This window comes from Ochotona princeps, chromosome 19 (assembly GCF_030435755.1).
Source record: "Ochotona princeps isolate mOchPri1 chromosome 19, mOchPri1.hap1, whole genome shotgun sequence".
Lineage (NCBI taxonomy): Eukaryota > Metazoa > Chordata > Mammalia > Lagomorpha > Ochotonidae > Ochotona > Ochotona princeps.
In genome coordinates this window covers 4970407-4982287 of record NC_080850.1, presented here as the reverse complement: position 1 = coordinate 4982287, position 11881 = coordinate 4970407, and the positions used below count along the sequence as shown (strand labels likewise).

The following is an 11881-nucleotide window of genomic DNA, read 5'->3' as shown; positions in this document are numbered from 1 at the left end:
ACTGATTTATCCATGCCACCCTCCAACACAGGCCCAGGCCAGTGGTGACTGAAGGGAGGGCTCCAGGAAGAGGAATTCTAAATTCCACCAGCACGAGTCCTTCACCTGTAACCCGTGTTGTGCACTGTGCACGGAAGGGAAGGTGGGGGGAGGAAAGGTGCTCCCTGAGGCCAGGGGCTGACGATTCAGGCCGAAACTCGAGTTAAAGTAGCAAATGACTTTTATTACAAAACTTAACGCCACTTACTTATCAGTTTTCTAAAGACACAGGAGTAAGACGAGCCCTTGCAGGCAGGAAGAGGCATAGCTGTTTTCCCTACACCTGTGACGGAGATTCCACACACACGTCAGGGCTCCACGGTGTCATCTTGCACGAGGCAAAGGATGCTGGCTGCAAGACTCACGCACAAGAAAGTCACAGTAACTTTAGAGCTATCGGGAGCTACTGGCTTGCACACTCTAGTCTGTGCCTCCAAGACAGACACACCAAGCAGGCACTGCCACACGGCCGCTGCCAGCTCATTCTTACCGCTAGGACTCTTTGAGATGGTCTTTGGGACTGAGGGCGTTCACCGAGTGCAGTTTATGTTTTTCCTGGAGCGCAAACCCTGTGACTCAGGCGCAGTCTCCATGGTCAAGTGTGAGAGTCGGTTTCAGGGCAACCGAGGTTACTGTAGTGTTTCTTTTGTGTCTCCGTAGTGGCTGGGCGGCCTGGCCAAGGGCAGTGCGCTGCAGGGGAACATGGCGTCCATTTCCCAACCCACTGGCAGACAGCTCCCTGCTCCTTCTGGACGGCGCCCCACAGACAAGGCGGAAACCTGACATGAGCAACGAGCGTGGCCCGTCTCCATTTGGAAGCTGTTGTCTTCCATAACTGAATCCATTCCTTCGCCGTAATCCAGCAGAGCTTCCAAAAGGTATCAGGCACATTCTAAAGAAAAAGGAGAGTAGTCAAAATGCTATTTTTTAATAACAGACTATTTACTTAATTGCACATTCCTAAAGGAATTTACAAGTATTCTAGGAAAGACAAGCTGAAAATGGTTTACACTTTACAGTGGACTCTGGGTTTTCTCCCAGCAGAATCACAAAGAGAACCTTTTCAGTGAGGGCCCCACTGAGGCCCGAACCTCTCGCAGGGCCGCTGCTGGGGCTCGGAAAGCCCCAGTGGATGCACCTCATGTCCCCGACTCCCCCTCAAGCTCACGCACCTCCCAGAGTCGAACAGGAGCACCAGTAGGGCCCGGTCTCTGGTGCGGAGTTAGCGCCCTGCTTGGGCTGCTCATCTCTCGTGTTGAGTGCCTGGGTTCAGACTGTGGCTCTGCTTCTCACGCCAACCTCCTCCTGACGTACACCCTGGCAAGCAGCAGGTGGACGTCCCGAGCAGCTGGACCCCTGCTGCCCGTGTGGGAAACCCAGACCGAGCTGTGGCTCCTGGTTTCAATCTGCTTTAGCCCTAGCTGTGCAACGCATTTGAGTTGTTGCTATCTAGCAGATAGAAGATCTCTATACACCTTAAAAGAGGGTAGAGGGGTTAGGGTGGGACTACATTGTTGCAGCTCTTCACTTTTTTTTTTTTTTCCCAAAGATTCATTATTTTTATTGGAAAGGCAGATATATATGGAGAAGGATATATAGAAAGATCCTCCATCTGCCGCTTTACTCCCTAAGTGGTTACAATGACCGGAACTGAGCCGATCCAAAGCCAGGAGCTTCTTTTGGATCTCGCACGTGGATGCAGGGTCCCAAGGCTTTGTGCCGCCCTCAACTGCTCTCCCAGGCAACAGGCAGGGAGCTGGATGGGAAGTGGAGCAGCTGGGACTAGAACCGGTGCCCACATGGGACCCTGGCGCATCCAATGCGAGGAGTTTAGCCATTAGGCTACCATGCCGGGCCCTGCTGCTTTACTTCTGATCCAACTCCCTGTTAATGTGCCTGGGAAAGCAGCTTAAGATGACCACAGTGCTTGGGCTCCTGTTAGCCACGTGTGAGACCTGGATAAAATTCCTGGCTCCTGGCTTTGGCCTGGCCCAGCCTGGCCATTGTGGCCATCTGGGGAGTGACCCAGGGAATGAGAGATTTCTATCTGTAACTCCGCATTTCACATATCTAAGGGGGAAAAAAAAAGCCACAGGTAGACAAGAGGATGAACAGAACTCATTGGCCATGAGGCAGGGCTGTGAGCCCGCCGCAGCTACTCACTCACAGCTCTGGAGGTCTCTGTGTCTCTCTAGCCGGATGCAGCCTGACTGTGCTCAGCAGAGCTCAGGGCGTGCTCCCGGGCCCCTCTCCGTCACCACCTTGGCTGAATGTCACGTCGCAGTTGCAACCGTACATTAGCCAAAGTCCGGGACAGGGACTTGCAGCGATTTCAGGACAGGCCTTTCATTGGACTTCCACCCCGGTGTCCACCCATCGTCCCGGGATGGTTTCTAGAGCAGCAGCTCTTCACAGTGTCAACGGCCAGTTCTGGCGCCACAGGAAGACCGAGGCGCTTGGACACAAGGCGGTGCCAACTGATTAACCTCAGTGAAAGCGATTCCCACTAGGACAGAGTCCACCTGCTGTGAAATCAGCTCAGTCGACATACGGTTTGACCCCCAACCAAGGTTTCTCCCTTTCTCATCTGTTCTACACATCTAAGAGCGAGGAACCAACGCTCCTGACAGGGTGGCCGACCTTAGGAGGCGTCCTGGGACGGGGCCGGGGGGTCTTGGCTCTCGGGCTCCGGTGGGGGCGCAGGCACCGCTTCTTTCTTCTGGGCTGCCAGGAACTCATGGATGGCTCGTTCAATCTGGGGTCTGAAGATGTGGTTTAGTTTTGGATCCACCACCTGAGAAATAATCCTGTCTACCCCAGCCTCCAGCATGCCTGACCTGTGGGGGTAGACAGAGCAGGTGTTACCCCGGCCTCCAGCATCCCTGACCTGTGGGGGCAGACAGAGCAGGTGTTACCCCGGCCTCCAGCATCCCTGACCTGTGGGGGCAGACAGAGCAGGTGTTACCCCGGCCTCCAGCATCCCTGACCTGTTGGGGTAGACAGAGCAGGAGTTACTGAGTTCCTCTGAGCTGCATCTTCTGCCCTCATACATGACAGGGAACACTCAGTAAGCATCTCATGCTCCAAGTCACCCTACTCCTGGGTAGTTCTTTCATTTGCCAACATGCAGCTCAAACCACTTGATCTTCCCTTTCACGGGGGTAACTCACAACCTGTAGGCAGTCGCCAGTCTTCACTGACAATGTCATACACTGCCTCCTACACTCTGTAAAAAAGAACCAAATAAAACTAAGAGGACTGGCCCGAAGGCAAAGACCAAGTGGGAACCTGTAGGCCTGTCCAGAAGGGGGATCCCTGAAGCCAGCGAGCCTGGGACCCAGCTCCATATCCCCCACAGCAGAGCAGAACCTCCAGAAAAACACTGGTCACCACCCTCAAGCATGTAGACACAAGCGAGCCCCAGACAGTCTGTGGAAAGACCCAACTAAAATGAGTTTACCTTAAAGAAAAAAAAATTGAAATCCATGTATAATTTTTGTAAAATATTTACTTTTCAGAAACTTTGACAATCGCAGATGCAAGTATTTTAAGCCTTTTTTGGGGCACCAAAATAAGCACCTTCTAATTCTAGTTTCCATGAACCCTTTGAAGGATGCCCAGGGGACACGTATCAGGGACGGGAGCAGACATATCCGCGACCCCACGTGGCCTCCAGCTCGGCACACAGGAGATGGCCTGCAAGCGGGTAAGAAAACAGACAGGTGCGAAACTCGTGCAGGTGAGAGTCTAAGGGTGCCTGCCAAAGGTCATGGAAAACAGAATTAAAGAGGAGTTTATTTTGCTGGAAAGTTTTTTTTCATGGCCTATGAAAAATGCTTATGATAAAAAAAAACTATATACGGATTTCAAAACTGTGGTGCACACTGAAATAATTTCCTACTTTTTAAAAATCCGCTTTTAGTACTTGTGGGAGTGCTTGCCTGCATCCGCAAAGCCCTTCTACAGGAGGGCAAAGATGGGTGTAAACTGACCAACACCTGTATTCAAACACTTGGGGCAGCGTAATGAGGCCGACTCTGGTGACAGGAAACAGAGCCCGTGCAAAGAGCTTGGCAAGCAACCGTACGGGCTCAGGCTCAAGTGTTCTCTCAAACGATTCAAGTGTTCAAACGCTGCCGATGCCACGTGGACGGGTTTTACTCATCTTCCTTTCGTCTGCAAGTTCTCAGGCCGCTCAAGCCTTTGCTTGGCTGAGAATCAGTCCTCAAGTGGACAAATGGTGTCAGGGTGCAGTCAAGGCAACAGATGGGAGAACGGGCAGTGTGACAAGGAAGACGAGAAACAGGCCCGGAACTGGGAAAGCCGAAGAGTGTGTGAAGTGCTTCCTGGGATCGGAGCGAGCTAACAGCTTATCAGCAGGAAGTCGACACGTAAACAGAACCCCATTAGAAGGGGCACCCCTTTTAAGCAGGCCACGCATTAGACACTATGATGAGCACCACCAAACGCAGCCAGGTCAGCAGCGGGCTGGGGATCATCCCAGAGCAGCACAGGCCCCTCTCCTTTGTCACCACAGCCTCCCCATGTTAGCAAACCGTTTCCTGAGATGATCCCCTGTGGCTGCTCTCACATGGAAGGCCCTTGCGCTGTGAACCAAAAGCAATTCAGCCCGCGTCCTGGTGCTAGCTGGAGCAGGAGCACTTCAGCGGTGAGGATGGAGAACCCCGTGTGCAATGAATGCCCTCCTCAAAGGCAGCCCAAAGCTGTGGAGCCCTTCCCGACTGCACGAGAAGGGGAAGAACCTGGGACTTGAACCCACAGTGTCGCCACGTCTGTGTGGCCTTGCTGACTCGTACCCTCCAGAACTCGGAGAGGCTAGAGTCTGATGCTTCTAAGCCAGCCAGCAGCCAGTCTGTGGCACTTGGCTAAAGCAGTCCCAACAGACGGAGATCCCTGACGCAGGATGAGTGCCGACAGCACAGCTCGCTGCCCTGCACTTGGCGGGGAGGGGGTAGGGGGGATTGGAAATCGTGTCAGGAGCCTATAATTAAAAACTCAACATGAACAACTTGTTACTCAGAAATCTGCTCACCAGTAGAGGCCAAGTTCCCGCTCAGCCCTGAGCTGCAGACCTGGACTGCGGCTCCTGGGCCTGGATGGCCAGGCTGAGACCTGGGCCATGCTGCAAGCACCAAGCCCACAGCTCAAAACTCTACTAGAACTTGGTTCAAATTCAAATGTGAGCCAGAATCCTGGCGAGACATTCCAGTATTAAGGCCACCTGTGTGTTTTCAGGCTAAACTATTCAAAGACAAAAAAACAAACAAACAAACAAAAATCAAGAGAACAATTTACCCAGGTGGTCCATCTACGAGGAAAAAGGAAATGCTCACCATAAAGGCCGGAAGGACGGTCCAGTCCCGCGTGGGGCCGGGGCCCGGGAGGGGGTCAAGAACACTGCACTCCGCAGTCTGCGAGGTCATTAAAGGATCTGTCCTAGCCAGCTTCTGTTCTGTCCACTTTTTAAAAAGAGATAATTTGAAAGGCAGAGGGACAGAGGGATCTCTTGTGCTGGTTCATTCTCCAAACGCCTGGGCCATGTGCCTCCCAGGGTGGGTGCCAGCAGAAGACTGGACTGGAAGCAGAAAGCAGTGTCGAACATCCCCGCTCAGATGAGGGAACCACTGGACCCCACACCTGTCCCCTACTCTGGGTGCTTTTCTGTATCAGTGCCTACTCCAGGTCAGAGGTTCCACGAGGACCCCGGGAATGGCCTCAGCACTCGCCATGGGTGCTGGCAGCCGGGTAAGCTACGCAGCTTTCCCTGCACTGCCTGGTGTACGGTGTTCTTACTGTCTTGGCCAATGCCTCAGGGGGCAGGGTAAACACACTGCTACAGCCCACTAATGCAGCTGCTGAGCAGGCTTCCCGGGAGGGTAGAAACGACACGAGCCAGGTGCAGGGCCACAAGTGTACTCATCGGTGATTAGTCAGAGGCAGCTCCTGTGCCCTTTGTTCTGTTGACATTCATGTGCCACTAGGCTGCAGCCTAGAAGGGGAAGGGCGCAGAGTAATGACTACCGAATGCCAAGGCAAGGGCGGCTTTTGCTACTGTGTTGCTGCCTTAGTAGACAACTAATGTTAGCACGGACTTCAGCACCCACAGACCATGTTGCAGATGCTAGCTGCTGGTTAAGAACTCCCTTCGGACCTTTTTAACTCTGAAGGTACTTACAGGGTCACAGGAAGTTACAAAGACATGTACAGAAGGACCATGCGTCTTTCAGGCATCCCCGCCTCACGTCAGCCTCTTGTGTAGCTACAGTGCAATACTCAACCCAAGAAAACACAAAGGCAGACTTCCGTGGGATTTCAGCCCCACTACACTTAGGGATGGCTGTGCTGGCACAGTCCCCGATTCCTCACTGGTGGCATTAAAACATGGCAGGGAAGCCCCAGAGGGAGTGGGCATGACCAAGGTCACAGGGCCAGAGAGGACAAAAATTCTAACAAGCCAATCTCAAGGGGACAGATCCAGTCCCGGGAGACCCTTCGCCCGGAAGCTCCCAGCACCTCCACATGTACACAGCAGGCACAGGAACCTCCGGGAGCTGAGCCACGTGCAGGTCCTTGCTCAGCTCCGTCACACGAATAGCTCCCGGGAAACAGGACCACAATGAGGATGCTGACTGTACCAAACAGTGCCACTACAAGGTCCTCCCATGGTGGCACTCTCCCACCCCTCCCTAACCAGGGCAGCCACTGATCTGCCTCCCATCTCCCTACTGGCTCACGAATGCTGCTAGTGGAATGACACGTTTGGACACTGAACTGTGTTCGTTGGCTCAACTTCCTGATATTTCTACTTGGAGAGAGGAAGGCTTTGCAAGTCTTCTGAACATCCCAGGAGGCCTGAGCCAAAGTGCTGGTGTTGAGAGCGGAGGATTCTGAGGGGACGAGCAAAAAACACTCATCTGAGGGTGCCAGATTCAGTAACTAACCTCTACTCTTCTGGTGTCTTGTCACCAACAAGGCAATCGGAGGAGGTTCCCACTGGGCCTTCACTGGCTGAGACGCTAAAGGCCCACTACACTTTCAAGAGGCCTGTGGTGGGTTCAAAGGCTTTCTCCAGAACCCAGTCACCTGGGAGACTGAAGACCCGGCTCCTCCTGCCCAAGACCCAAACACGGTGTTCTGGTCTAGAACTCACAGAACACCGAAGACTTCAGACACCAACAAGTGCATCTCACACCCTGAGAGATTTCTCGAAGCACATAGGAAAAGCTCGCCCGGGTCTTGCTCTCACCCTAACCCTATCAACACACAGACCACTGCATGCCTGTGTAAGGGGGCCCACGCAATGCTGACCCCGAGTCACGTGGTGGCTGGGCTGAGCCTCCCTGGGCACCACCCTGGCGCTCGCTGCCCCCTCGGGTGGCACTCACTGGACCACGCTCTGCCTCAGGCCGTTTCGCAACTGGTTCTTGTTCATGGTGGGGTTCCACTCTTGCTTATCCAGGTGTGTTGACACGAAGTTATCCACCTTCTGCCTCAGGTTCTGGTAGGCGGGCTGAAATTTCAAGAAGGGATGGTCAGAAGGTACGGCTGCTTCTCACGGTAACGGCTGTTTTCAAGTGTTAACCCTCCCGTTGAGACAAACGCAAGGCAGGCACCGCTTAACGACCAACACAAGGACTGCTGAGTGCCAGGGGGGTACAAGGTGTATTATACAAAAGTACACACAGACTCCAACTTTCCTTTGGGAACCGAAACAAACTTATCTTTTAGTGCCACTTTTTTCCCATGACCCTTTAGAAGAACCTTCACGTTTTCCCATTCACTTTTCACTTGATCCTAGCCAAAAGGCTGAGAAGTGATTCCCATTCACTTCCAAGTCTCTTTCCAAAGGAAGCTACTGGGTACTGCTGCTACCCACGAGCGTCAGAGATCAGCATGTTGGGCTTGGAGAAACTGGATGTGAATCACTGTGAAAGGGATGCAACGAGGATATTCCTCTCCCCACGGTGGATTGCTCCACCTTGTTGTATTTCCATAGTTCAAATTCAGTTGACATTCTTTTATTGGAGGTATTTACCAAGCATAAAGTCCAGCATCTTATTGTCCTGATAAGTTCAATGGTTTCTTGGTGAGACCATCTCTGGTCTGAAGGTAGAGCCGGCAGAGTATCATCCTAATCAATTAAAAGTCCCAACATAATATTTCCAACCATTTTCAACATTATGGCATTAATTGACATGGTATTGATTAACCAATATGTTAATAGGAAAATGCAGGTTCTCAACCACAACCTGTGACTTCTTCATAGACATTTCAATTTTGGTTTATATTCAACCGTGTTCTATACACCTTAAAATGGCTTAGATTGCTATTCAGCTGTCTCATGCCTATTTTAATTTTAGTATTTAGCGGTTTATAGCATTGAAGCATGATTTCGCTGAACCTGGTGTTTTTTGGGTGGTCTAACGCTATAATTCTAACAGGATATATGTCAACAGTTTAGGTGAGCATGTTTAGGAGGGGTGTGCAGAGAAATCTTCCATACCCCAGTGAGGAGTAACTAATCTTTGTGTCCCACCCAGTGTGGTATAAGTGCATCCCTGCTGACCGTTTCCTGTCTGTTTCTAAGCTTTCCTGCAACAAGGATATTCCTAAAGGAGCCTGAGAGGCCCCTGGTGGTCTATAATGTTCCAGGTCCAAATACAAACACAACAACAAAATTACAAAGCAACCGACAGCCCCAGCGGGTGCAGGCGTTAGGTTCCGGGCTTCCTGACACTGCTCCTTGCTCCTCCCCAGAGCTACTGAGCCAGTGTGGCCTGGCATTCAGCACTGCACCCCTTGTTCCCTCGCACCACGGGATGTGAGTTCCTGGGGCCAGCTGGGCTGCCAGGCCTGGCTCCCTGACTCTCAGAGCATGCTCTGGGTAGATCTTTCCCTGCCGGCTGGAGGCCTGGGATGGCCACATGCGCAGTCACTCCAGTTCAACCCATGGGCTGCAGTCAAGCCCAGGCAACCTACAGCAGGCGGCTGGGCCACGCAGCTGAGGTCTATGGGGCTCAGCTGAACTGTGGCTGACCCACGGCCCTATCAAAGCGAGAGCAAATGTTTGGTGTAAGAGGTGGTCGGTAAGGCAGCACAGTTTGCTAATAGGAAAATGACCCGGACAAGGGAACCCATCGGCCTCAATTCAACAAGTGGACTCTTGCGCAGGGCCACGGGATTAGTCTCCTTCACCCGCTCTCTTTCTCTGAACCTGGAAGGAGGAAGTAAGAAGACGGTCAGTCCCACCTACCATCTGCCAAAACGTGTTTCCCATTTCACAAGGTGGCCAGGTGGCATCCCGTCTCTGGGACACAGGGAGGGTGTCAGGCACCTTGCACACATTCCCCGGGATGTTCCGGGAGAGGCTATACCATGCGGCCAAGAGGCAGAAGTGACCAGCCGGAAGACTCAGCCCCGCAGTGAGAGCCGCGCTCAGGGCTGACCACCGGCAGTTCCCTTGCGTCCTCCACCTTCCCGGCACAGCGTGCTCACTCCTTTCTTGGGCTTCATGGGACATGGCTGAAAGGAGTTAGAAGCAGCTTTGTCAGCTGTGGCCCTGAGCCCTGAGACAACACCTCCTACCTTTCAAAGCCAACTCACCTGGTCTCAGGCAGAAATCATTAGCTGAGTGAGGACAGAGGGCAGCGAACCTAAATGCCCAGGCGACACAGCACAACACCTTCTGTTCCAGAACTCCCAGGAATCTCACTGAGTAGGCTCTCCAGCCTTCCCCTTGAATGCGTCCTCCCTCTACCCCTGCTGTGCATACACTGGAAATAACTAACATCCTCTCTTTCCTCTCCCAGAAGCACTTCAGAGAAACCATCTGTATTTCTGACAGGTTCTCAGGTGCCGCTGCAGTGGCCCCATCCCCACACGAACACAGTCACGCGCTCTGTCCCCTCCACCTGAAAACAGGTCCAGGGGCAAGGCCTCTGGGTAACTGCCGAAGCAACAGCTGAGGCGGCGCACAGCTGGGGCAGGGAAGCCAAGGAACAGAGTCTCTACACCTTATAAAAATCACACTCTGGGTAGATCTTCCCCTGCCGGCTGAAGGCCTGGGATGGCCACATGTGCAGTCACTCCAGTTCAAGCCATGGGCTGAAGCCACACAAATCCTACCAGAATAGCAGACATGAGCGTACAGAACTTGCGAGAGAAGCTGAGAACTCAAGAGCCCACAGAAAGGGTTAGGTTCTAAGCATGGGAACCTGAGACCACTCAACAGGGCATTTGAAACAAGCTTGCCCACCTGGGGTTCTCACCCCGGAAGGAGACAGTACGTTGCCTAGATACCAGCTAGCAGGATTCCAGGGTCGCTTCTGTCACTTCCAGAGCAAGCGTGGGGCATGGTGCAGGGAGGCACCTGTTCCTGCGTCCACAGCGCCTCGTGCATTCTGGGACAGTGGAAAATCAGACGGCTCTTTCCCTAATTGCAACACCCCCGTTAATAAGCTCACAAGCTTGCTGGGAGGAAGGCAGGCTCAGAGCAGCAGTACTTTTTCTTAGTTATTTTAATTTTTTTAATTTGAAAGTTAAGGAAGAGAGGAGCAGAGACAGGGAACTCTACCATCTGGCTGGCTCTCCACCACAGGGTCACAGCTAGGCAGAAACCAGGAGCCTGCTCCGGGTCTCCCACGCGGGTGCAGGGTCCCAAGGCTTTGGGTTGCCTTCTACTGCTTTCCCAGGCCACAAGCAGGGAGCTGGATGGGAAATGGAGCAGCCGGGACACGAACCAGCGTCTATGTGGGATGCCAGCATTGCAGGTGGTTGGTTGAACCTGCAAGGCCACAACCTGCCAGGCCTACAACCATTTTGTCTTTTCAGAGAAGCTGTGGAAAGGGCGCCCAGCGGGGTCTAGGTGGGCATGGTAGGCACCGTGATCTAGCTCCCCGGCTCTCTCAGCGGTGTTCAACACTTTCAGGTGGGTTTGTTCCGGAGGGGTCTTCACTACAACCCTGTTGGGCAGACCAGGGAGAAGGTTCCAAAGCCGGTGCAAGACAAAGCGGCCGCCCTGGAACATCACAGCTGGCAGCGAGAGGAGCCCGCGCGCGCAGCCCCCGGCGGGGTCAGCTTTCCCAGCCCGGCGCCGCAGCCTCGTCCCTCACCCGCCCAGCCCCTCCGGAGGCCCGCGCTACCTTGGTGTCCACGTCGGCCAGGCAGTCCCGGCGGAAGCTGTCAAACAGACCCCGGCTCTTGAGCTGCTCCACGATGAGGGCGATGAGCTGGGGGTCCCCGGGGGGCAGCGAGGCCGGGTTGATGGGGCCGCCGCTCCCGCCCGCCCCCGCCGCGCCCGGGGCCGCTCCGCCCGAGGCCGGGCCCGCTCCGCCGCCCACCGCGCCCGCGGCCCCCGCGCCGCCGCCGTCCGCCATGGCCCGCGGGGGACGCCAGACGCGCCACGGAAGGCGTGCGGGGCGCAGAGCTCGCAGAGGCCGAGGCGGACGGCCCCGAGGCGGCGAGGGAAGCGGCAGCAAGGGCGGCCGCGGGGTGGGCGGCCAGGCCGGCAGGTGCAGGGGCTGCAGAGATGCGGGCGGAGGCAGCCGCCGGCGGGGGCCCTGGCGCGCTCCCGATGGCGTCACCTTCTCCCTTGGCATTGTGGGGCCGGTGGTTTTCCGCAGCCGGCCCCGGCGCTTTTATAGGACCCGAGGCTGGTCGAGGAAGACCACAACTCCCGGCAGGCACCTGGCTGCGGCGCGCGCCCGCGGGGGGCAGTGTGGGGATTGTAGGCCTGGCGGCCACCGCACTGGCCTCCTGCGCGCTCGGTCACGGCCTTAGCAGTGCCTGAGCATAGGAATCAGGTGTGGAGCCCCTTGAACGT

The 11881-nt window shown here is 54.6% G+C and overlaps 1 protein-coding gene across 1 annotated transcript; it reads right to left on the bottom strand.

Annotated features, from left to right (window-relative positions):
* Nucleotides 1-202: 202 nt before the first annotated feature.
* On the bottom strand, nucleotides 203-11603 carry BOD1 (biorientation of chromosomes in cell division 1). The gene is made up of 4 exons (XM_058677753.1): nucleotides 11202-11603; nucleotides 7446-7570; nucleotides 2680-2876; nucleotides 203-931 (listed from the first exon to the last, which is right to left on the bottom strand). Exons 1-3 carry the CDS (start codon nucleotides 11433-11435, stop codon nucleotides 2681-2683), a joined length of 555 nt encoding a protein of 184 aa, XP_058533736.1. The 5' UTR covers nucleotides 11436-11603; the 3' UTR covers nucleotides 203-931; nucleotide 2680.
* Nucleotides 11604-11881: the final 278 nt, after the last annotated feature.

Coding starts and splice junctions, on each gene's coding strand:
- BOD1 (XM_058677753.1), bottom strand. CDS start 11,435: ATGGCGGACGGCGGCGGCGCGGGGGCCGCGGGCGCGGTGGGCGGCGGA. Junction 7,571..11,201: donor TGGCCGACGTGGACACCAAG/GTAGCGCGGGCC, acceptor TTGAAATTTCAG/CCCGCCTACCAGAACCTGAG. Junction 2,877..7,445: donor CTGAGGCAGAGCGTGGTCCA/GTGAGTGCCACC, acceptor CTACCCCCACAG/GTCAGGCATGCTGGAGGCTG.